The sequence below is a fragment of the Coloeus monedula genome (genome assembly GCF_965178545.1).
Source record: "Coloeus monedula genome assembly, chromosome: 7".
Classification (NCBI taxonomy): domain Eukaryota; kingdom Metazoa; phylum Chordata; class Aves; order Passeriformes; family Corvidae; genus Coloeus; species Coloeus monedula.
Window position 1 is genome coordinate 27,196,596 of NC_138787.1, and position 26,034 is coordinate 27,222,629.

Here is a 26,034-nt window from a genome sequence, read left to right on the forward strand (position 1 = left end):
ATTACCCTTATCTTGTCATTTCAAGAACTGGAACATTTTATTTTTGAGCATGTTTTATATCTTGCCAAATTTAAAGCCTTAGACTAAAGGAACATTCAAAAGTGTAATTAAAAAACATACAAAAGGAAGAAAAAAAGAGGGAAAAAATGATGGTGCCTGCCACATGCACAGCACTAGATTGCAATTTTTAATATTTTTTTTTTTTTTTTTAATTTCTCAGCTGGAACTGCCATAAAGACTAATGAGTTATGCAATTCTTGTGTGGTCAACTGTCAGGACCACAGTGGCACTGCAGCAGCTGCAAGAGCACAAGCCAGACTGCTGGACACCATCCACACGTCCTTTCCCTTGAGGAATCAGCCACAGCTTTGGTCCTGGACAAGCGGAGGATGAGCTGCCTGTCAGGAGCCATCTTAGCCAGTCTGCCCGTTGTCTGATAGCTTTAGCCCTGAAGATGCACAGTTTACATACTGTCAGTTTACACAAAGTTACCTTTACTTTTTTTTCCCAAAAGTTTTGGTTCTCAGGAAGTGCCCCCAGCTTTAGAGAGGCCCCACATACAAGAGGCCTCTCAAAACCCATTCATAGTGTATGTTCCTGCATACACACAACCAAGCGTTCTCACAGAAATGTGCAGAAATAAACACATGCAGACCTTCTCTAATATTCTGGCATTCATCCCTAAAACAACATTTTAGAAATAATCCCTGTGGGGTTTTATCTTCATGCCATATCAAGTGTGGTGTAGGATACAGAAGCCAGCAACACTGGAAGTATTTGTAAGACATCAATTCCACTTCTTTATGAGGAGTTATGCCCACATTTTGTTTTCTGTTTGTGCTCTACCCTGGATGCTGATATTAATATTTCATTCTTTAGAAAAAGATTAGCAATACAAGCAGTTCTTGGCTGGTAAATCTGATGATAACAAAAGACATAATTCACAGCTTTTAAAATAAACTGACTGTAAGGCATCTGATTACTGGATCCATAAACATTCAGTTATATAGTAACTTTGTTGGAACCAGGAGAGGTTTTGCTACATCTCATTAGGCAATATGTTTTTAAGACAATAGGAACTCCCACTGCAAGCTCCCCTTCAGGCTTTCCATGTGATTTCTGCTGAACTACAAACAAATTTAAGAGTTGCTAATAATCAAATAATCACCAGGACCATACAGACATTAAAAGTAACAGTAACAGAGGAGACTTTGAAGACATTCAGAAGTCTGACCTTAATGTCATTCATCTCTCCAGATAAACAGACATAAAATCCTGACATCAAGACAGAGTTGACTAGAAGCCAGGTATCTTGAGTAGACACTGGGAATTTGGTACTGCAGAGAAACACAACCTGATGACACCCTCTGCTTTCTTTTTTTCTGCTACATTAAGCCAAGGGAAAAAATGTATTCCCTTTATTGCAAGGGGAAAGTTATTTTTTGCCCCAGAAACTGTACTACCAAGCACTCTAAACATCATATTCAGGGCTGTGGGACTCAGAAGAGGTTGTACCCCTCCCCTGCATAAGATTATGAGTCTGGAGCAATCTGGATGCTTCTTATCTTTAATATACAGGTAAAAACTGTAAATGAATAAAAACATCTGTTTTCCATCACCTAAATACACTTTTTGTGGTTTCTAGGTAGCACTTTCCATTGTGGAAGTTTTCAGAGTCTGGGCATGCATGGACTTAAGAGAGTGAAAACTACAGAGCTCAGACTCTCTTGCACCAGAGCACAGGCACTGCACAGTAGAATCCAAAAAGGTAAAAGGTTTTTCACTCCATTCTGTATTGCTGCTATTAATTTGGGGTTTTTTATTGGTTTAGGTTTTTTTCTCCTCAGCTGCAGTGTGGCCTGTACTTGCTGTATAACCCATAGGCGTTAAGAAGGAATGATTTGGGATGCTGGCACTTACTCGGGGTGTTGAGGAGCCGCGACTTTTTGCAGTGGTAGGCTGCCTCCTGCTCGCAGTACTCAGCACTGTTTATCACGGCCTCCAGCTGCTCCGCACTGCTGTTGTAGTTGAAGGACATGGTGTAGGGCTTCTCTGGACCAGCTCCTTGCACTCTGGTCAGCCCTGTGCTGTTGTGCTGCACTGCAGTCCAGATCTTATCTTCTGTTAAATGGAAAACGATTGAATGAGAAGTTAACAGCAAAACACTTCCAGCAAGGGGGGAACAAAAAAACCAATTGAAATCTAACACTTTACTGCATTGGAGATAGCATCAGCAGGATCCCAGGCTCCAAAATGGTCACTCTGTGAGGAAGACCAATAGGTCTGTCTTCATTAAAGGTCTATGTGGCCCACAAAGATGTTTCTCCCCGAACCAGCTCAAGCAAACGCTACACTGCCTGCTGAGCAAAAGAGAAACTTCCTGGGAAGCACAGGAGACCTTCGGCTTCTTCTATTACCAGGTATCTGAATAAAATTAGATACCTTTCAACTGGCTTTGTCCCTGAGAGGAAACACATAGTAATATGGCTCACAGGGGTAACATTCACCTTTTGCCTGAGATTGCAGCCCATGCTGTTGCAACAACAAATGGAAGCAGAGAACTGCAGCTGATGAGCTTGCACAAACTCACCATGAGCAGAAAGCACAATGTCTTGACAGAAAGCTAAACTGAGAGTATGTTCTTATCACCCAGCTGGAAGTCAGATCACTCATTTCACTCAGTTCTCAGACTTTTCTGCATATAAGTTGAGTGATGCCCTACTTGGATGATGGTACAGAACACCATATGACTTGGCATCTGTAGTTAACTGTAAATATTGATGCTTTTCCATGCTGGGGAGCCCATTCTCGCTTCCTTCACTGCATTTACTGGCAGAGGAAGGGATTGTGTAGGTGATAGAAAGCAGAATCTAGGCTTAAGCAAAACCTGCACCCTACAACCCAGCTCATGACCAGAACTGGGGTTGGCATAATGAGAACATCACACTTAAAAGCAATTAGCTTCCAGGCAGGCTTTTTCCCAGCTGGTTCTGGTACAGCAATGGGCAAGGCAGCAAGGACAACTTGAACAGACAATTTGCTGAGCTGACAGAGTTAAAGATGAACTCTTCAACGAGGATTCACAGGAGCCCTGCACATGCCCAACATTATTAGTAAGGGTCACACCCAGCAAATTTCCTCTTTATCAAGACCCTGCTTTCCTAGGGAGGATACAAGATACTGACATGGCAAAAATTTAAGGCAGCCATTTTCATACATTTGATGAGAAGAAGATTTCGATCTCACTTGCAGAAACATAAAGACAGTAACTGAGGCAGAAGTAAGATCTAGGCAATAGATTTCTATTTTGTTATTTATTCTTCATCAGGGAAGCCCTAGATAACAATGAATCATATCTTTTCTAAGCTGATCTTAAAAACTGTGCATTTAAGGATTCAGGTGGTTTTACCACATTACCTGGCCTGAATTCTTGCAGAGCATGCTCTTTCCAGTTACAGTGGCATGATGAGCCCAGTAGCTCTGTGGACACTACAATGCATTGCAGTTGAAGTATTTTTCATTGAGCTACAAATATCCCCCAGATTACTTCAACAGAATGCTAATAGCTGTATAAAAATCCTAAATGGACTATCTGTGTAAAGACACTCAGATGATTTAATGGATTGTCATTATGGAGGCATTCAAATGACAGGCAAGTAACAACAACCATCTGGAGACTATTTAAAGGGGTCTGTTCCAAGACCTGGCTGCAAGTCACAGAGAAATTAACTTGCATTAACTGTAAGAACAGTTTACACACAGCAAACCACACATTCACTCACAACCCTCTCATAATTTCTGTGATCGTAGACAGAAAATTTTGCTCATAGGTCTGCAATTCTGTGGTTCCTGTTGACTTCAGGGAGCTGCTTGTGGACCCTTGGAGTTGGAGCTCAAAGAAACACTGCTGCAATGTGTGGTACACAGAAGTCAGATTAAAATGATAAGAAATACTACAAATTTATTGCTTGTAATACTTTTCCCAGTGGTTGTAATCACAGTGAACACTGTAGCACAATACCCCGCACATATATTGCTTCCAACACGATATACTTCAATGACTTCATAACAGACATCTTGTACATCTTAAAGCAGTGATCCTTATCAGCCAGTCCCTCTGTTTTCTTTTGCTCTCACAAGGCAGTATCAACAAGAACAGAGTGGATTTTTCAGAAGCAGTTGAGAGCGAGTTAATTTTCCTCTCACAAAGCTGGTAGAAGTTTAACCTCTGCTTTAACTGAAATATCTACTAAAAAGACAAACACCAAGTTGCTGATAATGTAAGTAAAACCAGGAGATGATGGAATAAACTGGTTGCTGAAATTCCAGATGGGCAGTCAAAAGCACCTCCCCACTGAGAGTTCTGAACATAATTTTAAGAAAATGCAATAAAATCAATGCTCACAATAGTGGCTTCAGTGCTGCTCAGGAAGCAGAGCAGCCTTCAGTGGTTAACACTACTATACTTTCCAGGCTGTGCATCAAGAAAGGTGCCATGTGGGTATGTGGGAAGTCAAGAGCATCAACAGCTAGCAATTTAGAAGCAAAGAAGGATTACTAGGAAAAAGTTATTAAAAATAGCAGAGCACAAAACCGTCTTCCCAAAAAGTGCTGGAAACTTAATTGACATATTTGAAATGAGGCTGGACAAAGTATCAGCACACATACTGTAAGCAGCCAGCACTCACTAACAAGAGTGTTGGACAGGCAATGTGACAGGTCTTCCTCTTATTTTCCTCTGTAACTGTTCATTAATTTTGAACAGTCTTGTTACCATTACAGCTGCACGCAGCTGTTCTTCTGAGATCTGAACTTTGACATTCTAGACCTGCTTTTCTCCACAGGATCATTAAGAAATAAGCTAACCTATTTTTCATCCTCTAGTTTACAAAGGGAAAGGAAAAACAAATCAAGTTTCTTTTTTTGTTCAAAGTAATTGTGATTTAGCAAGTATATCACAATGGAGTTTTAAAAGTCATAGCAGAAGAGAAGAATTCCGAGTTACATTTCAGATATTTCCCAATCTACACATGCCTAGTCTGTTAGGCTTAATACTGATACAGATCAGATCTGTGCTTTAGTGGTCACTTCAAAGTTTCCCTCTGTGCTTCACCTTTGAAGTAAACGTGACCATCAGTTCATCTTCTCCAAAAAGATACCTGTTTGCCTCACTGATCTAGTGACAGGAAAGTCACAGCCACCGGCAAGCAAACCTGGGATCAGAAGGGCAGCTCAACACAACACAGAGACAAGACAAAAGAGCTGGTGGCAACAAGGTGAGAGGAGGAAAAGGAAGAGAAATCTATTCCACCATCTCAGTCACGCTTCTTCCCACTTCCCAGGGAAAGAATACTTCCATTTTAGAAAGCAGCACATGAGGTGTAGAGGGGCGAGGTAATGCATACAAAGTGAAACACAACCTGCTAGAAGAATAAAGGCTTACATTCACATCACCGTAAAAAAAACTCAAAAAAACAAAGTTCCTTCTTTCAAAAGGATACCCTTTTGTTTAAATGCAGCAAATGAGACTGAAAATTATTTAAACTTGATTGTTTTGGAAAGAGTAAAAGAGCCAACACTGCTCCCTCCTGCATCTCCACTGGCTGAGGGAGGAGTAACTAAGAGCTGGAGGACAGTAAATCCTTGAACCATTCCAAGACAATAGCAAGACCATTGCATCTGCTTCCATAGATCAGAAAACTACTCAAAAACAACCCCAGCATTTCTTCTGAAGACCATCACCTTTCAGATCAGCCCTTGGGGCTTATTCAAACCCCATTTTCTCCACCTCAATCTTGGTAATAATTAGAAAAAGATCATTCTGTTTTCTCAAATTCACTTTCACAAGTTTAGCTGGAGCTGCTCCCAAAATACCGCTGCCTGCCTCAGAATGAGGTCAAGGAATTCTACCCTCAGTGCTCAACTGACAGGTCCTCTGAAGCCTCCTGACAATAATCTGTGATCTGGCACTTCAGGCAGGTTCAGGACCTGTGTAAGACACGTAGCTGCCATCTGAACGTGCCCACAGATCACTCCAGCAAGCAGTGCAACAGCTGTCGGCACTTTAGCTCCATGTTTGGCTTTTAAATCTCCACAGCAATAATGCTCACAGCTTCTGAAAATGGGGCTTCAAATACCTGTTCCTGTTTCATAACACAGGGGTTTTTATTTAATCTTCACTCTGTTTTGTTTACGTTATGTTTTTAGGCAATGACACTGTAATCACAGATGCAAACCAAGCTGAGTGCCATTACCTCCTTCTAGTCATTTCCATGCCTGGAAACTGGTCAACTACACAGATAAAGCTCTCTTCTCATGTATTTCAACTAAGAATTTATCATTGTATTTTTACATCTGTCCATACTTCAAAATTTTTTCCTGTTTACTCAATTTAATGAGCTCTCCTTGCACTTGTGAATCTGCAACGAGAATTAAAAAGCTGTTGTCCAGGCATAGGTTACTGCTTACTTTTATCTTCTATTATTCCATTCTATTCTTTTATTACTTTCTCAGCTTGGTAAAATTTCAAACTATACACAACCTGGAAGTCACTCAAAACCAAATAGGAGACTGCAGCCACATCTTCTATTGTATAACGTGGAATAGTTTAATGCAGCCTTGAAAAGCAGATTTCCTAAATGCTTGTTAAATTATTTCCATAATTCAAAGGTGAAAATGCTTTAATTTCAGGGTAATGCTACAGCTTTATGACTTCACAGTTTTATTTAATGGTCCAATTCACTAGGATATTATGCTGCCTGCATTTGGCCCTATGAGATGCTTTTACAGGATGGGACTGGAATGCATTAAGCACATTTTAGACTCTCTGTTTAGCCTAGCCCACAGTTCTATCATCTTGCTGGAAACCTCCAAGCTGCTTTTGACGGCACACAAATTAAATTGTGGGAAATTAGAGCAGCAGGAAAACTGGCTTTCAATGAATTCTGTATTGTCTAATTCTCATTTTTATTCTTCAACTTGAAATATCCCTGTAGAGCCCATTCCACCCATACAAACTGCATCCTTCCTTTGTGATTTAGGAGGTTTGTCACAAAACAAGATTATCCAGACTGATTAAATTGCCAACAAGCCAAACATACGGTAAATACTACATGAGAGAGAAAAAAATAACTCTCAGAGCTCATATGATGCATTTGTTTCATGGTGCTCCACACTGAATGCCAAATTTTATCCTGAACACTGTACCTCTAACTAAAGGAATAACCACAAAAAAGACAAGACTTTCCTTCTTAAACTGTTCTAAGCTGCAGTGGCAGATTAACCCAGCTTCTCTAATATGCACTCCCCTCAAAGGATATGAAAAGACCAATTTCTTATCACAGACAGCTTTAATTCACTGACTCCAAAGAAGTTTTTTCTGAGTCTTCTATGAAAGCGTCCCATTACTATTTTTTATCTACTTCTTTCTTTCTGCTGGCTGACCCAGCAATACATGCTTCTGCAGCTTGTTTTGTGCTCATCAGCTTCCTCCTGAGTTCTGATTCAGCCACGTCCCTCCAGTGCAGAAGCACTGCAAGGCATTCAAGGCAACTCTCAGCAGAATGACCAGGCCAGATGGCTCTGATGGATGAGAACAAGACACCTCTTCTGTGACATCTTGCACCCTCCTCCCCCACGTTGTGCTGAAGCCCAGACATGGCAAACCATTGTCATGCCAGCCTACTTCCTGATGATCCTCCATTTCAGTATTTCCTCTAATACAGGGTATCTTACAACAAGCAGTGAGAAATATTCCTCTCCAAAAACTGAAGGGGCAGTTGCTGATCTACCTCCTAGCGCAAAGTGGACACTTCCCCACTCGCTGCACTTCTGACAACTGTGCAGTCCTCTCTGCCTCAGCCTCCTTCATCTAGGGTGAGTGTTGAGAGACTTAAATCACTTCTTGCTGTTTCACATGTCTTGTGATGGTGCAGACACCTTCATGAGCCTGGCAGACAAGAAGCAGAGCCCACATCAAACCTGCTGTTCTTCACCTGCCATACCAGGAGGGTGGGCATGATACCTGCAGGTGTCCAGCATGGCACGAGACACCCAGGTCTGGGGCAGACGGATCCACCTCTTGCAACCAGGACAGCTGAAGCGGCTTTGAGAGAGCCACAGCTTACTTCTAACTTTTGAGCACTGCAAATGTGGCAGGAGAGGGATTAAGTTGCAGTTACCTTTTGTTAAAAGGTAATGGCTAGAGAAAAATATCTAGTTACGTTTTTCAGTACTAGAACTTCCTTGGGGGCCACCTGCAAATGTGGCAGTGAAGGCGGCCTTCAGGACTTCTGTCATGATGCTCATCTGAAACACAACAATTTAACTGGAAACAGCATGGCAGCTGTTGACAGCACAATGCCTTTGACATAATATACACATTAAAGTTGTTTTTTTTTTCATTTTGTATAGTTCTGGGAGAATATTTAATGAAAATTCAAAAGAGAAACATATCAATTGTCAAAACTACAGTGTGCCAAAAAACCTGTAGTGTTTGAGGGGATAAACTGTAAATCTTTAAGGCTGCCTTTAATCTAAACAGTAGTAAATAATTTGTAAGGAATTTCCAGTTGTTGTTTTCTCTTGTGATAAAGTCAAGCACAACTACAGACAGTAAAGTGCACAGTAGAGGGAGTTTGATGATTTAAATTGTTGTCCCAAAATTCTGTAGCTGCAGGTGTTAAAGGAAGAATTAAGGTCATGACCTCCTCCTGTTCTTGCTTCAGCCTGCCCAGGGACAGCCCTCCTTTTCATGTGAGAGTCTCCCAAGTCCACAAGAAATGCAAAAAGGGCTGTCACATGGTGACTCTTGCATCCAATGTAATTCCTATACAAAGTAAAAGGAGATGATTTCTTATGGAAAATAGATGAAGGAATTATATAAGCAGATGAACTGAGAGTCGTGTGGAAACAAAGGGAAAGATGGATGCCATGGGCAGTAATACAACTAATGCCATGATTGTTTTAGGAACATCAATGGGAATATGTACCATATGGAAGAATACAATTCTTAATCACTGTTAGCTGAATGAAAAAAAAGGATGCAATTTATAAAAAATTGCAAGTATAACTTTGACAATCTAATTCACATCTTATTAGAATCCTGTACTTTTTCTGAGACTTAAACAGTTTCTATACAGTTTTTTGAGACAGAAAATAAATCTTTTTCCTGCATCAGAGAAATAAACAATATTTGCACTTTGAGACAAGACTTCAGAACAAAAATGATCCACAGAAGAGGAGATATATTTTTGTTAAGTAATGGGTTTTTTTTTTTTTCATTATGGTAGTTTCAGAAAAAGATCTTGGACCAGCAGCAAGGCCTGGGATAAGGTTGCATCTTTCCCCAAACTGCAACCCTGGAAGAAAAAAAATGGAAGAAAGAAAAGGCAAACTATTTGAGGACTGGAAAAAATATCTGGCAACGATAAACTGAACCATTGATGTAGTCATGACAATTTCTAAGCATTATTGATTTGATAGCCCAGGGTCTGAATACCGTAAAACAGCATCAGTAGAGAAGTACAGTGACAGGATGACTCAAATGTACTGTAAGCAAATCTTTCAGATTTCAAGGGTAAAATTTACTCAGAAGGAGATGAGAAAAGGCCATTACACTTTTCAAACAGGACAGCAAAACAAGCACATGGCTGTAGATTGCATGTCTATGGGCTTTACCCTGGAGAATATGGTTATTAGCATTTAAGTAGTACTCCACACAGACCAATAGATTTCTAAGAAGCATGAAAAAATAAGCCTCACAATGACAGAAAGACTGCCAGACCCGAGGTTCAGAGGGTCTATTAGTCATCTTTTCTATTGACTGTTATGAGTCTTCAATTAAGTTCAGAGTAATTCAAGTGGGCTAATTATCAAACAAGCAGCCTACAAGGAAAATATCGTTCCCAGCCCTAGTGGCTGTTCTTTACAACAGAGTAGGACACAATACATTCTTTCTGCACTTAATGGCAAAAATGTGCAGCCACAGACCCTCATGGATGACTGGAGACCTAGGAAAAGCAAGCACAGCTAGCTTACATTCCCATGTGGATGGCCCTGGAAAGTTGCTAGATGTGTTCCCATGGTACTCAATCATCCCAAATTAATAATCCCTGCATGGACCCATTCGCATCCTCATGGTGTCTCTCACAGCATCCAGCCACATCCAATCATGGCTTGGGCACACACATTTGGTTCACTTCCCCACACACAGACCCATATTTGGTGTGGATTCCTCAGTGTTTCCAACAACTGATGAATTTCCCAGTGAAAGTGACTTTGCTCTGTGTACAATGGGTATATAAGGTGACAAAAACATTATGTTAATAAGGTGCTGTCTTTTCCTTTAGATCTAGTTTTGAGCGTTTTGTCTTTCACTGTCATTGAACTGTCTCCCTTCTCCTATTGTAAGGAAATGAAAATGAGCATTGCTTCTGTCAGTGAGGCCCTTTCACTTTGAGTCTTTCCATTCTAAATAGTCTTGGATTATTTACTTTTAACTTCTCTTTGTACAGGTATCTTTCCATGCCTTTAATTAGGCACATTAGTGTTCCTGAAAACATCCTATTACAACAACATATTTTACTTTTAGTTGAAGTAGACAGCCCCCAAGATAAGATCCTTTTAAAGTGCATCCTACACTCTTCTCCCCTCTTGACCAATAAACATGCTATTAAATAAGAGCATGTCACCTACAGTTTTTGTCACCTTGCTTTTTCAGCCACTTCTTCAGACAATGGACAATGGATAAGTACATTTACCCACTGTGGTATCAGCAGACATTCTGTGACACTACTGTTAAATTTCTTGCCATCCTGAAAATTGAGTATATTTTTTAATACTTTTTTCCTCTTTTTTTCTCCCTGTAACATTTCCTTTCCCTTATCGCTCTCTCCCTCTTTGTATAACTGTCCAATTCCCTCTCAACACACACAATCACAATTTTCTGCTTTCTTCAGAATTTCTGTTCAGCAGTGGGCTGCTGAAGTTGACAGGCTGCAGAGAAACCACTGGAAACATAAACACAATAAACTAACTTGTAATGTTGGTATTTCCATATCCACATCAGACACTGGATACATATGACCAGACACCAATATGCAAGAAATCTGGTGTTTATCTGTCCCAGTTAATAACTGGCTACAAACAAGTTCCCTATCTGAATCCCTTCAATTAAACAAATAAAAATTAGAAAGAACTTTAAAAAAAGAGCAAACATTAAGAAAAAACACTTTTCTTTAAATGCAATGATGCTGCTCGCTTCTGATGATCTGGTTTCCTCTTTGAATGCATCCTTCACAGACTAAAGGCACTGTAATTACCAGAAGGCATTACCTCTCTGCAACTCTACTTTTAAAAACACTAAATGAGTCATTGCCCTGAATTTTCCATTCCACCTCCAAATTCTTCAGCTTGAACACGTTTAGGGCATAAAGAGGTTACTGCTTCTTGAACTGTATACAAAAAGAAGAACTGCCAGTCTGAGTAAAATAAAAGCTTTCTTTAGCCCAGGAGCCCACCTCTGCCTTTGAGGCTGAATACCTTTGATACCCAGGGAAGCCAAAAGGTTTTCCTGAAACTCATTCCCATTTCCCAGTGGACTATCCCTCACAGCTGCCTGAGTGGGAAGCTGCAACTAAACCTCCATGTTTACTTGCACTTCTGAATCTATCAGACAAGACTGGGGCTTTTTCCAGGTGGGTTTTACTCCGTCTGTTGATGTAACAGCCTCCTTGCTGTCCTGTGGTAGTTTCAAGTTGAATCTGTTGCATCAGGAAAAAGCAAGCAAACAAAAAACTCCCAAATCCTACTATTTAAGTGTCCCTTAGCTCCTATATGATGAAAAAGAATCAATTCCTATTGCTTTGTCTATGCCACACATGATCTCCATGCTCTCCTGTGGCAGTTTCCCACAACCATCTTTTGTTTAGTCTTGCCACACATGGAAGCCATCCACGTTCATGACCATCCATGTTTTTCCTTTCACAGGAGGTGTTGTACAGATTTCTGTCACTGAACAATAATGTCTCTGTTCTTTGTAAGTGCCTAGTATAGCAACACAGAACAACATATTTTGCCTATCCCTGAATATAGGTCTTTTCAGAAAACTAAGCAGAAGCATCACCTGAAAAAAACAGCAAATGGAGAATCCATCCCTGTGTACATAATTTTTTTCCTACTTTGCACTTAATCGATTACTGTAAACAATTTTTACGATAATAACAATAAGGGAAGTTCCCAGAGAGAAAAGAAGCTCTTGTGATTAAGGCACCCACACCATATTTAGTTGACACAAAAGCATGAATTTTCTAGGCTAGGAGGTTCTGCCTGTTTTCCCCACCTCCACTTTTCTCATAACCAAAACAAGAATGTAAGCAAGTTCATTACAGAGAGAGAGAAAATCAGGTATATGCCTTCTGGATTTCTGCCAGATAAAGTTTCTTTGAGGAAAGCAAATGCAAGGTGTTTGTCAAAAATCCTACTTCTTCAGCAGAGATAAAAAGCACTGACAATGTTTTGATCACACATATTTATATGATAAATAATAAAAATGAGCACATTTCCCATATTGAAGATCAAGGAAGGATATTCAGACAGAAAGGTGAAACTCTGTTTCAATTCTTAGGAGATTCAACAGTGAAGGAGACACATCTTATTAAATATTGTTACACTTGAATAAAAAACATACTTAATAATTAACTGTTGTGCATTTAATTAACATAACGATTGCCCAATTAAATAAAAATGAAAATTTAATTTAATTTAACTACAAGGAGATTAAGGATAAAATATGAATATCCTGAGTCCTCAGTTTTCAGCACTGAGTGTGGAGGTGATATGTGGCAAAGTAGTTCAGCCAGAATTAGCAATTTAGAAAGGGTAATAAAACATTCTTTCATCTGCACCTGGCCACAGGAAGCAAAAAATGCCAAACAGGAGATGGTGTGGGAAATTTCACCTCCATTTCAAATATAAAAAGCAGAAAGGGAGCCCTACCATCTATCCCCACCCACAATAAAGGCTGTGCAATCTTTTCTCATACTCTTGGCTTGACAGTCCTATATACAAAATAGGATCCACTTAAGGGAGAATTTGACAGACAGGTATATCCATTTGAAACAATTCTTATTTTAAACCTATAGAACTGTAAGGTTAAAAATTTTCAACCACCAGGTCACATTGCCAGGCTCTTGCTCTGCTACCCATCTCTGTGGTGTCTCTTCTCCTAAGATCATCATGCACTCTCCTCCATACAAATACCAGGGACAATCAAGGCCTCTGCTCTATGGAATGTCAAAGGCAGCACACTTGTATGAGGGAGGTATTGCTGCTTAAGTTGGACTAGAAGGGTTTATAGCTAGCTCAGCAAGAGGAGTTTAATAATAATTCCCAGATCTAGCATTCTAATAAAGCAGAGAAACCATTCCATTACAAAAGAATGGTTTGGATTCTAAGTTTCTACCTCTTTAGTAAAAAACAAACATCTCATCAAAAGTTGTGATATTATGAAGTGCCCTTTATAAGGTGCAGACACTATTGCATATATCACTTAGCCAGGTGAATCCTTCAAACTTATTTTAAAAATCACTTTTACATGGATCTTATTTAAGGAAAAATCTCAAAGTTAAACCTCAGTTACAAGTTCTCTGCTTCTTCCCCACTACTGAGCTGTATTATTGATGTGTCTTTCATTCTACTAAGACCACCTCTAATCAGATAGACCCAACATCACGCAGACAAGTCAAGGTTAGGTCATTACCTGTTATATTGCAAAAAACACGGAGTGGTCCGAGTGGTCCACTTCCATCAGAATCGATGTAGAAGAAACCTGATGTCTTCCCTTGGTGTCGGTAAGCCTCGCAGGATTGCTCATAGACAGCTTTAAAACAAAGAGAGAGCGGTTGCACCACAGGCAGACAGAACACAGGCACATTGTATGCATGAGTACTGTGTTAATTCTTGTCAGAACATAACCTGCTGCTACGCAGCTGATTAGCATGTGAAAGCTTACTGCATTTGGGCCTGAATCCATGCTCAGAATCAGACATTTGTTTAACTAATTCCTTGAACTTAATACATGCTAGCTTTAAAGATACAGGTACTTGCTTTATTTTGTATGTATTTAAGTATGTAAATACTTAAATAAAGGGATATGAACTTTCAAATGTGACACATCTAGTTATGGAGTGGTACATATATCCATCCATGTATGGTATTTCAGAGACATACCTACATACACACAGGAACACATGATTTACCACCTAGGCATGCACTTAATCAACACAGATGACATATTTCTGCCAATCCTCACCTTCCCCAAAGGATAAGGTTAACAGGAAGCATTAAAGCCCTACCACACTCCACCATCCAAATGAAATCCACTGCCCCCCAGCAGAAAAGCTCAACTTCAGACATGGTCTCCATCCTAGGTGATGTTTTTATGCTTTAGACCTAATTTTATACAACCAACTCTTTCTATCTGCTTATCAATATTCTTCTCTTGGAGTACAAGTGCCCATGAAAATCCAAGTGGTTAGTAAAACAAGCACAAGTAAAACATCAGGTCACCAAGAGCAAGAAAAGAAGGAAGAAAAATCCACAGGTCAGTACAACCTTTGTATTTGAGGCACATTTTCAGGAAAGATGAAACTGTCACTTCATATGGGGCAAAGAGAAAACTCCTGCAGAGAGGCAGTCCAGAGGTATCAGAAAGTCACATGTATCATCCTGGACCTTGAACAACAACCTTAAATCTCATTTCAGGAGAGTTGATTTTTTTTCTCCCCACCTGCTTAAATACTTAACCTGATTATACTGACAAAATTACTCTCCAACAGTTTATGATTGCTGTGCTGAGGCTGTAAACACAACTGCAAAGTTCCCAGTGCTTTTCATCTGAAAGGAATTCAGGGAGCTTTGCAGATTGAGGGCAGGGCCAGCACTTCCTCACCACTTCTGAAACACAGTCCCTGCAGAAGACAGCAATTCCTCCACAGCAGCAGGAATAGTTCCTTTCTGTGCACACATGGACTCATATCCCTCCTTTTCCCTCATTCCCTTAAAGAAACTTCTCTAATGAAACAACTTTGAGAAAGGCATAAATGGTAAGCCTTGAAGTAGCCTTGTCTGAAGAATGCTGTAAGTTCATCACTCAGATTTTGGACATTTCTTCACTTCTGCCAACAGAATAGAACCACAGTTCTAGGGGCTCTGGTCCAAACTGGATTAAGAGTCTCACCAGTTAATCATTTGTACACTCACTGAAATATGCACTTTATTTGCACATCCCTTGCCTGACCAGACATCTTCTGCAGACAGAACATCACTGAGTGCTAAACAGGCACAGCACTACCCTTCCCAGGGTTAAGAAACTGCTTAAGGTACTCAGCACCTGATGAGGCAGTGTTAATTAGCATCCCTCCTATAATAAATAGAATTAAGAAAGCTTTTTCCTCACAGCCTGATGTATCAAGCATGGTAGGAAGCCAGAATATCTCTAAATTCCCACTCTGATAGCTGGCCAAGAACACATGCTAAATCCAAGTTAAATAAAATCCCCAAACCAGAACCTGTTCTTCCAGAGCTCACAACCTGAGGGGTTGAGACAGAGTCCCTGAGTTGCAGAAGTGCTGACAAAAGCAGTGGGCATATGGAGGTCAGGAGGGAGACAGTAACAGGCAATTAAGTAAGCAACCAAGGAATCATGGTTTGATCAATTTGCAAAGTTCTTAAACTGCAGTTCACTTAGTGAATTTGCTGTCATCATCGTTACAGGACACTTTATCTTGTCTCATTAGGGAATATGCCAATTGCTTCCTCTGAATTGTTTGCTGAGTGTTTTTGAAGACAAAGGATGGTGAGAGGGGCAGAGACATAAAACAAATACGTTGTCAGTGAACTGGCGCAGCAAAACTCATTCTTCATCACAACTTGTTCTTTCCAAGTGTTTTCCTTGACTGTCATTTTGGCTGGAGTCCAGATCTACTTTTCAAATTAGTAAGGAAGGATGTGAAGATTCTGCCATTAATAATGTGGGCACATTCAAACAGAGATGATCTACTCACCTTTAGATGGCCCCTTTGTCACTGTAATTTTAGGGAAAAAAAGGCTGTATAGAGCTAGAAATCAGGCTAAGGGTGCTCAACTGATATAAATCTGAAAGGATACACAAGCTTCTGTGAAACAGTTATGTCTGCCAGAAGGAAATCCATCCTGGTGTGCTTGCCTTTCAGTTATATGAGAAATCCAGCACTACATACTGGGCAGTAGCAGAAGAAATGGGAAAAGGCTCTAAACCTCAAGCTCTAGCACATAAAACATATTCCATCATGATTAGAGAACAGTTGTTTTGGTGGGCAGTTATTTCACACCTGTACACAAAGTTTCACATGCCTGTATCTTAAGCATTTGGTACTGTGCACTTCTAGACTGGAAGTGGATGGGCCATTGATTTTAATTCTCTTCTTTGCTATTTTTTTCTATATAATGCGTCAAGAAAAAAAAAAATTATGTTTGTTTTCCAGTCACTGGCAGATGCCCCTACAGGCATTTTGAGGGCACCAGCCATTCCAAGCTCTGCTCAACTCCTTTGTGGCCTGAGATGACTGCTTGCTTTGGAATAAAGTTATGCAATTCCATTTGCTGAAAAAGGGCCTATTATGCCAGTGACAACAACTTGAAACTGTCTTTATGGGTCCATGAAAGACAAGATCTCTTTGCAGTCATTATTCTCTTTATGCAATCAGAAATATCATATGAATGTAAAAAACAGACAAGCAGTCAGCTGTGACTGTTAAGACCCCATAACCTCAGCTTTGAAAACTGCCTTCATATTTATGTTCCGTTTTCTGTCAGGCTTCTCTGGTGTAGATGGAGTTGTGGTCATTTTGGGAACACTAGGGAAACCATTATTGTAATTGTCATTAAAGTCACCAACCATTTAGGCATCTAATAAGGCCCCACTTTCAAAAAAGCAAGCACCAAAGGTAATGATGGAACTGTTGACAGTTGACATTTTAATGGCAAAGAGCATTTGCAGTAACTGCACCTTCTTAATAAAGGAGAGGTATTCATCAATTCATTCACAGTAGAACCCACTACCAATTTCCAAACATTTTTAATAAATTTTTAAAACTTTTAAGTAAAAACCCCCCCAAAAATTAGTGATTTCATTCATTTCTGTGAGTATTTCAATAGTGTTTATACTTCTTTTCCTTCAAATTTGTTTTCCTATTGTAAAATGTTCACCCAAATGGGACTGAAACAACAGAAGTAACATTTTTTGATAGGCTGTTCATGCAAAGCTTGATTTCTCATTTAAAATAAATTTTTAAAAACATAATTTCAAAAATGAAACCCTTAACTTGTCTTTTGTGTCACGGAAGCAAGCAAGATCAGCTTTCCTTCTCCGACCCTCCCTACTTTTTTTTTTTTTTTTTTTTTTTTTTTTTGGGCTGATTTTGATTAACACCAGCCACTGAAGATTAAATGATGGTATCCAGCAACATTTGTTTCAGTGAGCTAGAAACACTGAAAACCACAGTTTATGCCTCTGAGCCCCTGCTGTGTCTCCTTGGGCCCTTCTGGGAGCGAGCTGTGCTGCAGGCAGCCGTAGCACTGCAGCTCTCACAGGCAGCAGGGTGGAGCTGATTCACAGAGCTGCATTCTGACAGTGCTCGACAGAAAGCGGTGTCAGCAGCCCCACGAACCCACACCACCCCCTGCAAGCTCGGCCTGGACCTCACAGGCAGGTATGGCTGCTAAAAGCATTAGGGTGAAGTACAGCACAAGGCAAAAAGCCAGTGTAAAAGGTGTCACAGGGCCCTTGCTGGTAACTGGCTAGGCCACAAAGATAAAACAAGAAATAGCTTGACTCCAAGGTCCCAGATTTAGTAAGGGAAACGACATCAGAAATACCAGTTTTACTTGGTCACAAAGGATGCCTTTTATTGCCTTTTTTCTTTTTTCCAGAATCACTTGTAAGTTATAACATTGGATGGACCCTATGCTGACATTTTTGCTCTGTAAGGCATTTTTTTTAAAGGCTACTGCTGTGTTTCACAGAGAAATTTAAAATCCTCCCAGAGCTGGCTGCTGAAAGTGATGCAGCCTGAGAGTCCCATTCTTCAGAGCAAGAGCTGCTTCTCTAAGTAAGTGCTGTCCTTGCCTCCCTGCTTGGATGGGCTGTGCTGACAGTGTACAGGCATGCACTGTACTGACAGAGTTCAAGATAACTATCTCCCAGCCCCTCTAATCTTTTGTGAAACACATATACCAAATTTCCCCCTCAGGTATCTCTTTTAGTCTCAAGTATCACAAGCTGAACTACCTTTTCAGATCAACAGCACATCACATCAGAACATTCGTTTATAGCACTGCTTACTCACTGATCTTAATGCCCATCTTTTTCTTTAGTTCTCACTTTTCATCTTCCCAGGTGCATAGGAAATCATTTGTCAAATTTTGATCAACATTCACAAAATGAACACTTTATCCCCAGTCAGATCAACATCACCCAATTCTACATGTTTTCTTTTATTTTCTGGGATATAAACATTCATAAGCTCAAAAATCAAGACTATGGTTGTGAAATGTATACATCCCATGTTTTCTTCAAGCCATATACTACACCCCCTACAGAAATACCCTAGCAAAACTATAAATATTCACTTTGATTGGTCAAGGTTCAAGGTACAGATCCAAAATTCAGACTTCAGTGTCAGAAAAGCATTATCAGATTTTAGGATCATTATAATAAAACTTTTTTTTTTTACCTTTTGTGTATAAAAACCCTACAGAATTTCATTTCCTAATTCTGGCATCAAGACCCTTATGGCTGGTCAGCCAGAGCACATGCTCTCTGTTACTCCACAGTCAGGGCTGGGATCGCTCTTGGCTTGGGTCTGCATTTGAAAATTCACCATTTATTCAACATGCTTCACAAGCCTGAAAGGTTCTAAATATGAGCAATTGCATCACTGTTCATTTCTCTGGAATATCCTGAACCTGTAAATGCAACTGTTTTAATTACAGTCCTTAAACCAGACGAGATTTTTTTCCCTGCCGTAGCTGATATCTGTAACAGGACCTTGCTAAGCACAAACATTTCCAAGGTCAAACTTCCATTTTTTTCCAATAGAAGACCTTTTCTGTCCAGTTTTTCACAGACTACCCGTTACTATATTGCCATCTGCCTTCCAATGTTACTTCTGCCCTACGCAGCTCACCTGCAGTCTCCACGTCAGCCCTCGCTAAGCACAGGCTTCCTGTTCCACTGGGGAGCTGCTCTGCAGATGAGCCTTTAGATGCTCTCAGTTCCTAAGTCCTTAGCTCTGTTTCCTTTGCCCTGATGTTCCTAACTTACAAACCTCTCCTCTCTTTCAGGCTACTTTTTCATTTTTTCACCTCCAGTTCTACTTCGGCTAAAAAATAGACCATTCTTTGTACAAAGACTTGAACTTCTGCAAATAACTCTCAAGGAGCAACATATTTAAAGCCCCTCTCTTCAACAGGTGCATGAACCTGCAATTCACCCAGTAAGATGCACCTCATACCCCACATTTAAGATCCTGCTTGCTGCTGGACTCAGTGTAAAGGTTACAGGGACACCCAGACTTCAGTTTTGCTGGTGGGAACACCAGGCAAGGTAAACTTCTCTCTGCTGCACCCAGCAGCATGTTACTAATAGAGACACCACCAAGAATGTTACATTCCAAATGAAAAGCAATTTGGTTTTTTTCCTCAGAGGACTCTGCCCTTTTCAAATTTAATGGCCACCAAGATAACTTTGCTCAAAAAATAAAAGTAAACCTTAAAATTCCCAGTATTTTGTTCCCACTGTATTATTCCCAATTGCTTTGGAAATTGATTTCATTGTATGAAACATGAGCTAGGGATTCAGAATGAGCTGTACTAGTTACGATTACCAAAATGAATCCTGTAGTATTGCTGCTTCAAGATTAGATTCTCATAATCTAGCTGATATTTTCAATTTCTCAGAGGGAGAGAACATTTTATGGTGATACAATAAATAAAATACATTGAAGAGACCTAAAGAACTTTAATTCTTGATTTCATTGGGAGGTGCTGACACTGTCCACTTCCCAGCTAAAATGTGGCAGCAGTGAATTGCTTTTATCATCTCTAAAAAATTATATAGTAATGAAAAAATGTAGACAGAATACTTGCTGCAACATCATTTCAGACTCATTTAATCATTTTGTAATTCATTGCACCTTAGACAGAGTAGTAACAACCCCTATAATGATAATTATTATTGTATTCAGAGGTGAGAACTTATGTACTGGTTAGACTGGAAGGGCCAGTAAGAGCTGGGGATTCTGCCAGGATCTTCAACCAGCCGTAGACTGACCTTGGGAAAAGAGATATACACAAATGCTGACCAGACCAAATTAAGCATTCTCAACAAAATGCTCAGAGCTCTTGGAGGCAGATCAGAGATGACTATTTCAATCTCTGCTCATGTACCTCAGACCTGACAGATTTGCTCTTACAGACTCAGAATATTGAGCACTCAACCAAACATTTTTCTAAATAACAAATAAAGCAATATGCAATGGGAAGTTTCTTATTTCAACAGCAGAGGGATTAGTACAGGCAATGAACTCTGGGAATAATCATCATTCTCACCCTTAAAATACAATTGTCTTGTTAAATGCCAGAAAAATGAAATCTGTACTCTCGAAACCTGGATTGTGACAGCACTGCTCTTGACAGACTAATGCAGTCTCTGCTGTGACGTGCCTGGATGACAGATGGCTTATTTTTTCCTTTTTAAATTATGTACTTACTCATCTGATAAAGAATATGTTATTTCCACAGATAGAATTAAAATGCCTTTTATCACAGGGTCACTGAAATGAATGTTCAGGGGAGATACTCCCATTACACCTGGTTATTAGACAATTTCCTACCATCCAAGCTAAGGCTCCCTCTGGCCAAGGTAGGAAAGGTTGTGTCAAGCCATCCTCCCCTGTCACTTCCCTGCTGTGGCTGGAAAGCAGCTGTGACAATCACAGACCCCAGCCTGGCACTGGTGCAGGGTCACCTGCAAGCCCTGCTGCTGCAGGAAAGCAGCCAGGGAAACCTAGACCGTTTTAAGAGTGGTGTTGGAGGGACAGGAGTAACCCAAGAGGTGAGGGATGCTGTGCAGAGCTCGGTATTTCGGTCTTGATGAAAACTCCACACATCCCTCAGAGGATGGTTGCACCTGGCTGGCTTCAAAAAGGACTGAGTGAGTCCTCCACACCCTCTGCTCTGCAGCAAAGTCCCAAAGAGGAATATTCAATGTGTTATTTATAAGGAAATCTGAGGCAAAAGGAAAAACTTTTTTTAAATGAACACCACTGAAGGAAAAGCATTAATAGCACAGTAACTTATCACAAAATAAACAATGAAAATTCATATTCCAAAAGCATGGTGTGAACAAAAATATGCAGGAACACCAAGTACAGCACTGAAGGTTTGATATGAATATTAAATGTGTTTTCTTTAGTCAAAGAAAACCAATGTGTTTAAACACATATGGAAAAACCCTGTTCCAAGAACCTCAGACAGGAAAATTGGCTACTCAGGACATGCAAATTACACTACCAATTCACTGTTAGGCATCTGTTAGACAGAAACTCTCTAAACTTCATTTGCCCAGCCAGCAAACTGCACTCATCTCCCTACCTTGGAACACAGGAGAATTACCAACCCACAGCTGGCATTTTAAGATGCAGCTCCAGTACCGCTAACAATCTGGCTGAAGCTATATTAAGCTTTTCAGATAAAAAATGATATATGCAGTAAGCATATTAATATTAAAAAATACATTTTCAAAGCCTGAAGTTATGTTAAGTTTATGCCATATCAATGACTATATGACATTTCCATTATTGGATGACTCTTTCCTCCAGCAATTACCTAGGCCAATAAGACATATGCCTGTATGTGTGAGATAGATCACACACCAAAGCAAATATCCAGAATTAAATTACATTCTGTTAATTATCACCTTGCAAAGCTTTGGGACATGTTGACAATCCCAGAATATGAGGAATAAAATCATTATTTTATATTTCTCAACATCTCTTATATCAATGTTCAGCACTCTTTGGAATTAAAAAAATCATGTAAGACTAAAAACCACCTGAAAACTATCATAAATAAAAATAACAGAAGTATAGAAGGGCAAGATGAGGCTTTCTAAGGGACTAGCATAACTCACAGAAAGAGGAGATCACTAATCATTATCTTGCAATAAAGTTATAACATTCTGTATCTCAGGGCCATTTTACACTGGTCTACTGCTCTTACTATCACATGACAATTACAAGAATTAATTGTATCACAGGGATGACTATGCAGCTTTTAAACTATGCATTTTCCATTAATACATATATTAATTTATATATATGTATATAAAAATTAAGACCTTTAATTCGCCTATCTCAGTTTCCCTCTATCTCTCTTCCCACCTATAATTTTGACCTACCTTCAGTTGCCTACTGTATGTCCAAGATAGGACAGCCTCCCCCTACAGACAACAGACTTCAGAGGTGGTCCATGACCTTGCCGTGGACACCCTATCTCCCAGTGAGATTAGTTCAGCTCTGAAAGCAGCTCACACTCCCTTTTACAAATAAAGAGAGACCAGACCACTATCTTAGCTTGGATATCACAATACCAGACAGCAAAAGATAGATTAGCTGAATCCCACCCAGGCCTTTTTCCCAAGCTGTGTACTACCGTCAGCGTTTGTATCTAAAGGAGGAAAACAGAAAATGAACATTACATTGTTATCTGTTTTGCCATGATTCACACATGTGATTACATAATGGATCCTTTCCTATCTGGAATTTATCAGACTACTCCAATACCTGACAGATCAGCAGGCTACCCACCACACTGGAGAAACTGGGAAAATACCTATCGCCAAAACACTTCAGCTGAGCTCATCTTCAAACCTATCTAAATGCAAGCTATGCGAAGCACATTTAAAAGATAAAGCAGAAAGCAAAGCCACACATTTTAGCGACTGACATATGATTGTATTCTCAAAGCACTGTCTCAGCTACAGATAAGCTCAAGTAGCAGTAAGTTTCAAAAGAGCCCACACCATTTCAATAGACGATATAGATCACACACCTTTTAACCTATCTGCAAATTGGATCTTCTTTCCAACAGAGGTGGAGAAACTAAGGCGCAGCAAAACTCCTACACAGTCAAATGTAAATCACCTACAGTTGGCTTTATATCCTATAGGTTTATTCCATGACTCCCAGTTTCCCCAAACTGTGGGCAGTGAAATGGGCATCTGGAGATGGTCAGCACTCATTCCACATTTAGCATCACGTGCATTTGTGAGAGCAAGGCAGAGCACATGCTTTGGGGTTTCACAGCTACAGAAAGTACAGAGATGGAAACACAAGTGCCCATCAGTGCTGTGAGAAGCCAGGAAGAAGATGTGAATTTCACTGGAACAGGTAACAATGAGAGATAAATCCAAAACAGGAAAAAAAACCCCAAACCCAAACCAAGCCACAACAACAAAAGACTTGGAAGATATCGATAACATTCCACATGGCAGCTGACAAAGGAGGATTAACTGTTGCTAAACAAAGAAATGTGCTTATGCATCAGGCAATAAGCTTTGCAAGAAAGAAACTACCTGTTAGAAAACACTAAGACTCTTATATGTTAGTGAAACCCAGAAAACACATACAGGTTCTAACACTATTTTACTAGCATTTACTGTTAAGTTCAGAGGAGAGTAGAATGGAAGCAGGACCAGATGATACTTTAGTGTGAAACTATCTCTCACAAAATAGATCTTTAATGGGACAATGACACACCCTGTTCAGTAGTGAACCCTCATATGGACCAGGCAGATTGCCAAACATCCCGTGAGAGTTTAGGAGCTTTCAGGATCAGAAGGGATTTGGAGTGATCAGGACGACACCTGAGGCTTGCAGGCAAGTAACTGCCTCTAGTAAGATTATATTAAGGCCATGTCTAGAGCAGGCAGTTCTTTCCATGTATCTTCAGATGCATGCTTTTGCTCCATCCACACATCTTGAATTTCAACTACCCATTTTCAGACATGCCAGACACAATTTTGTCCCACATATCTGACACAGTCTTGCAAATATTGTCCCAGCTGTGTCTTCCATCAACTTACTGTTCTTTTCTGACACTGTCTAATTCCCCTATGTTGCATCAAATGCAAACTATTTATCTTTGCTTTTCATGGCACATTTCCAACCTCTTTACCTGTCATGATTCTGACATTTGCCTTGTCAAAAATGTCAAACTCCTCTGGCCATAGGCTTATATTTTTCAAACAAGCACATTACTGCTTTCTCCCATGTTGCTCTGTGTCTGCAAGCACCCAACTTTGCTCTTTTTAATCTCTACCTTATGACTATTTTGCTATAAGAAAGCCTAGAAATAATTATGCACCTGTTAGACTGAAATCTGATGCTGATGAAGCCTTTCTGGCATTCCATCACCTGTCCCAGCATGTTTTTATACCCTCAGAAACTGAACTGCAAACTCTTTGGAGAAGAGATAGTATGTATTGTTAGCTATTCCTCACAGCGGAATCCAGTGTGGTCCGTGAATATTTGGAACTAAAAATAAGACTGCTTATGTACCAACCATAAGATGTATTTCAATATTTCACATATGATGACAGTAAGTCAGGGGCAATTTCTCTTCAGATCTCAGTTTTTAAAATGGTTAAGATCTCCCAGTCTGGGGTAGCAAAACATAAACCAATTAAATCTGGCTCACAGATGCATGCCATGCAGTTCTTCCTAAAACTATGACAAAGAATGGGTCTTTTTATGGTTTTCAACCAGTGGCACCCATCTCTTACAATACCAAAATGAGGCAAAACCTACAGTGATGTAACTAAGACAAAAATTAATCCAGGAAACACTGAAACAATTCACACTGTTTCACTTGACAGCTAAATCTTTCCCTTACTGCTGCATGGATTTGGGTCTGAAGGGCAGTTTAATAAAAGAAACAGCCTCTCCAAAGGTATAAGTTCAATTTCAGGGCTGTCAGCCTCAGTGTTCTAGAAAAATGAAAATCTCTTGGGATAATGTTTCAAACCTTTTAAAACAGATGTTTTACTTTGATAGAACTACAATGAATTACATGATTGGAGAGTTTCCTATACATTGAGGATATTCTGGAGTTATGCTGTGATCAAATCTGTGCCTCTCATTCACCTACTAAAAGGTACTCCTGCACATCAACCACTATCAGCTGGAAGTGATAACGTCTCTTGTTCTGCAAGTTTCTTATCAACAGTCTGCATTTCCCCACCAGCTTTGAATTGGTTTCACTGCATATTTCAAGCAGATGAATGCATTTCTCCAGACTAATGTTGCTGTTTATCAGCGCTGCTTGGCTCACAGGGTAGCTGGCTCCACAATCTAGCTGGAATCAAATTAGCTGTTGATAAATCAGTTGTAAATAAGCTGAGCAGGTGAATATCTGTACATCACAGGTGTGCACAGCTTAACACAAGAGCTTCCTAAGAAACTTTTCAGAGTAGTTCCACATCAGTGAACCTTAAATAACTGCAGCTATGTATGTGCCTTTGAAGTGCAGACACGAGTTGACAGAAGCAGGAGGCTTCACTAGCTCCATGGAAGTGTCTATGGAGGAAATAGTCATGAACCAGTTCTCTGTGGTAACGAGATGGTCTCCTTTGGACAGAAGCCACACTGAGCTGGCACAGACACAGTGAGCCTCAGCCCCCAAGCTAATATGACAGCACAGATGTAGCCCAGAGCTGAGTGTCCCTAATCACCTTTGACGGTCAATAGGGACAGTTCTCTTCCTTCCCCAAGGAGCCTCTCCCTTCTCACCACCTGATTCAGCCACCTAGTTCTCAGTGGTGTCATCACATTTACACCAGACATCAGCTGGTGTAAATACCCTGCTATGGCCTTATGAGCTTTGAAGAGGTATGATGCCTTTTGGAATAACAAAAGCAATGGACAAAAAGGAAGC

At 40.1% G+C, this 26,034-nt stretch overlaps 1 protein-coding gene across 1 annotated transcript in view; it reads right to left on the bottom strand.

Annotated features, from left to right (window-relative positions):
• Positions 1 to 26,034, bottom strand: part of CNTNAP5 (contactin associated protein family member 5) — a gene marked incomplete at both ends in the record, with an annotated part of 273,921 nt that overhangs the window by 77,231 nt on the left and 170,656 nt on the right. Inside the window, 2 exons of the mRNA XM_082285207.1 lie at positions 1,921 to 2,121; positions 13,760 to 13,879. Of these exons, the coding sequence (XP_082141333.1) occupies positions 1,921 to 2,121; positions 13,760 to 13,879 (321 nt within the window). The remainder of the gene's footprint in view (positions 1 to 1,920; positions 2,122 to 13,759; positions 13,880 to 26,034) is intronic.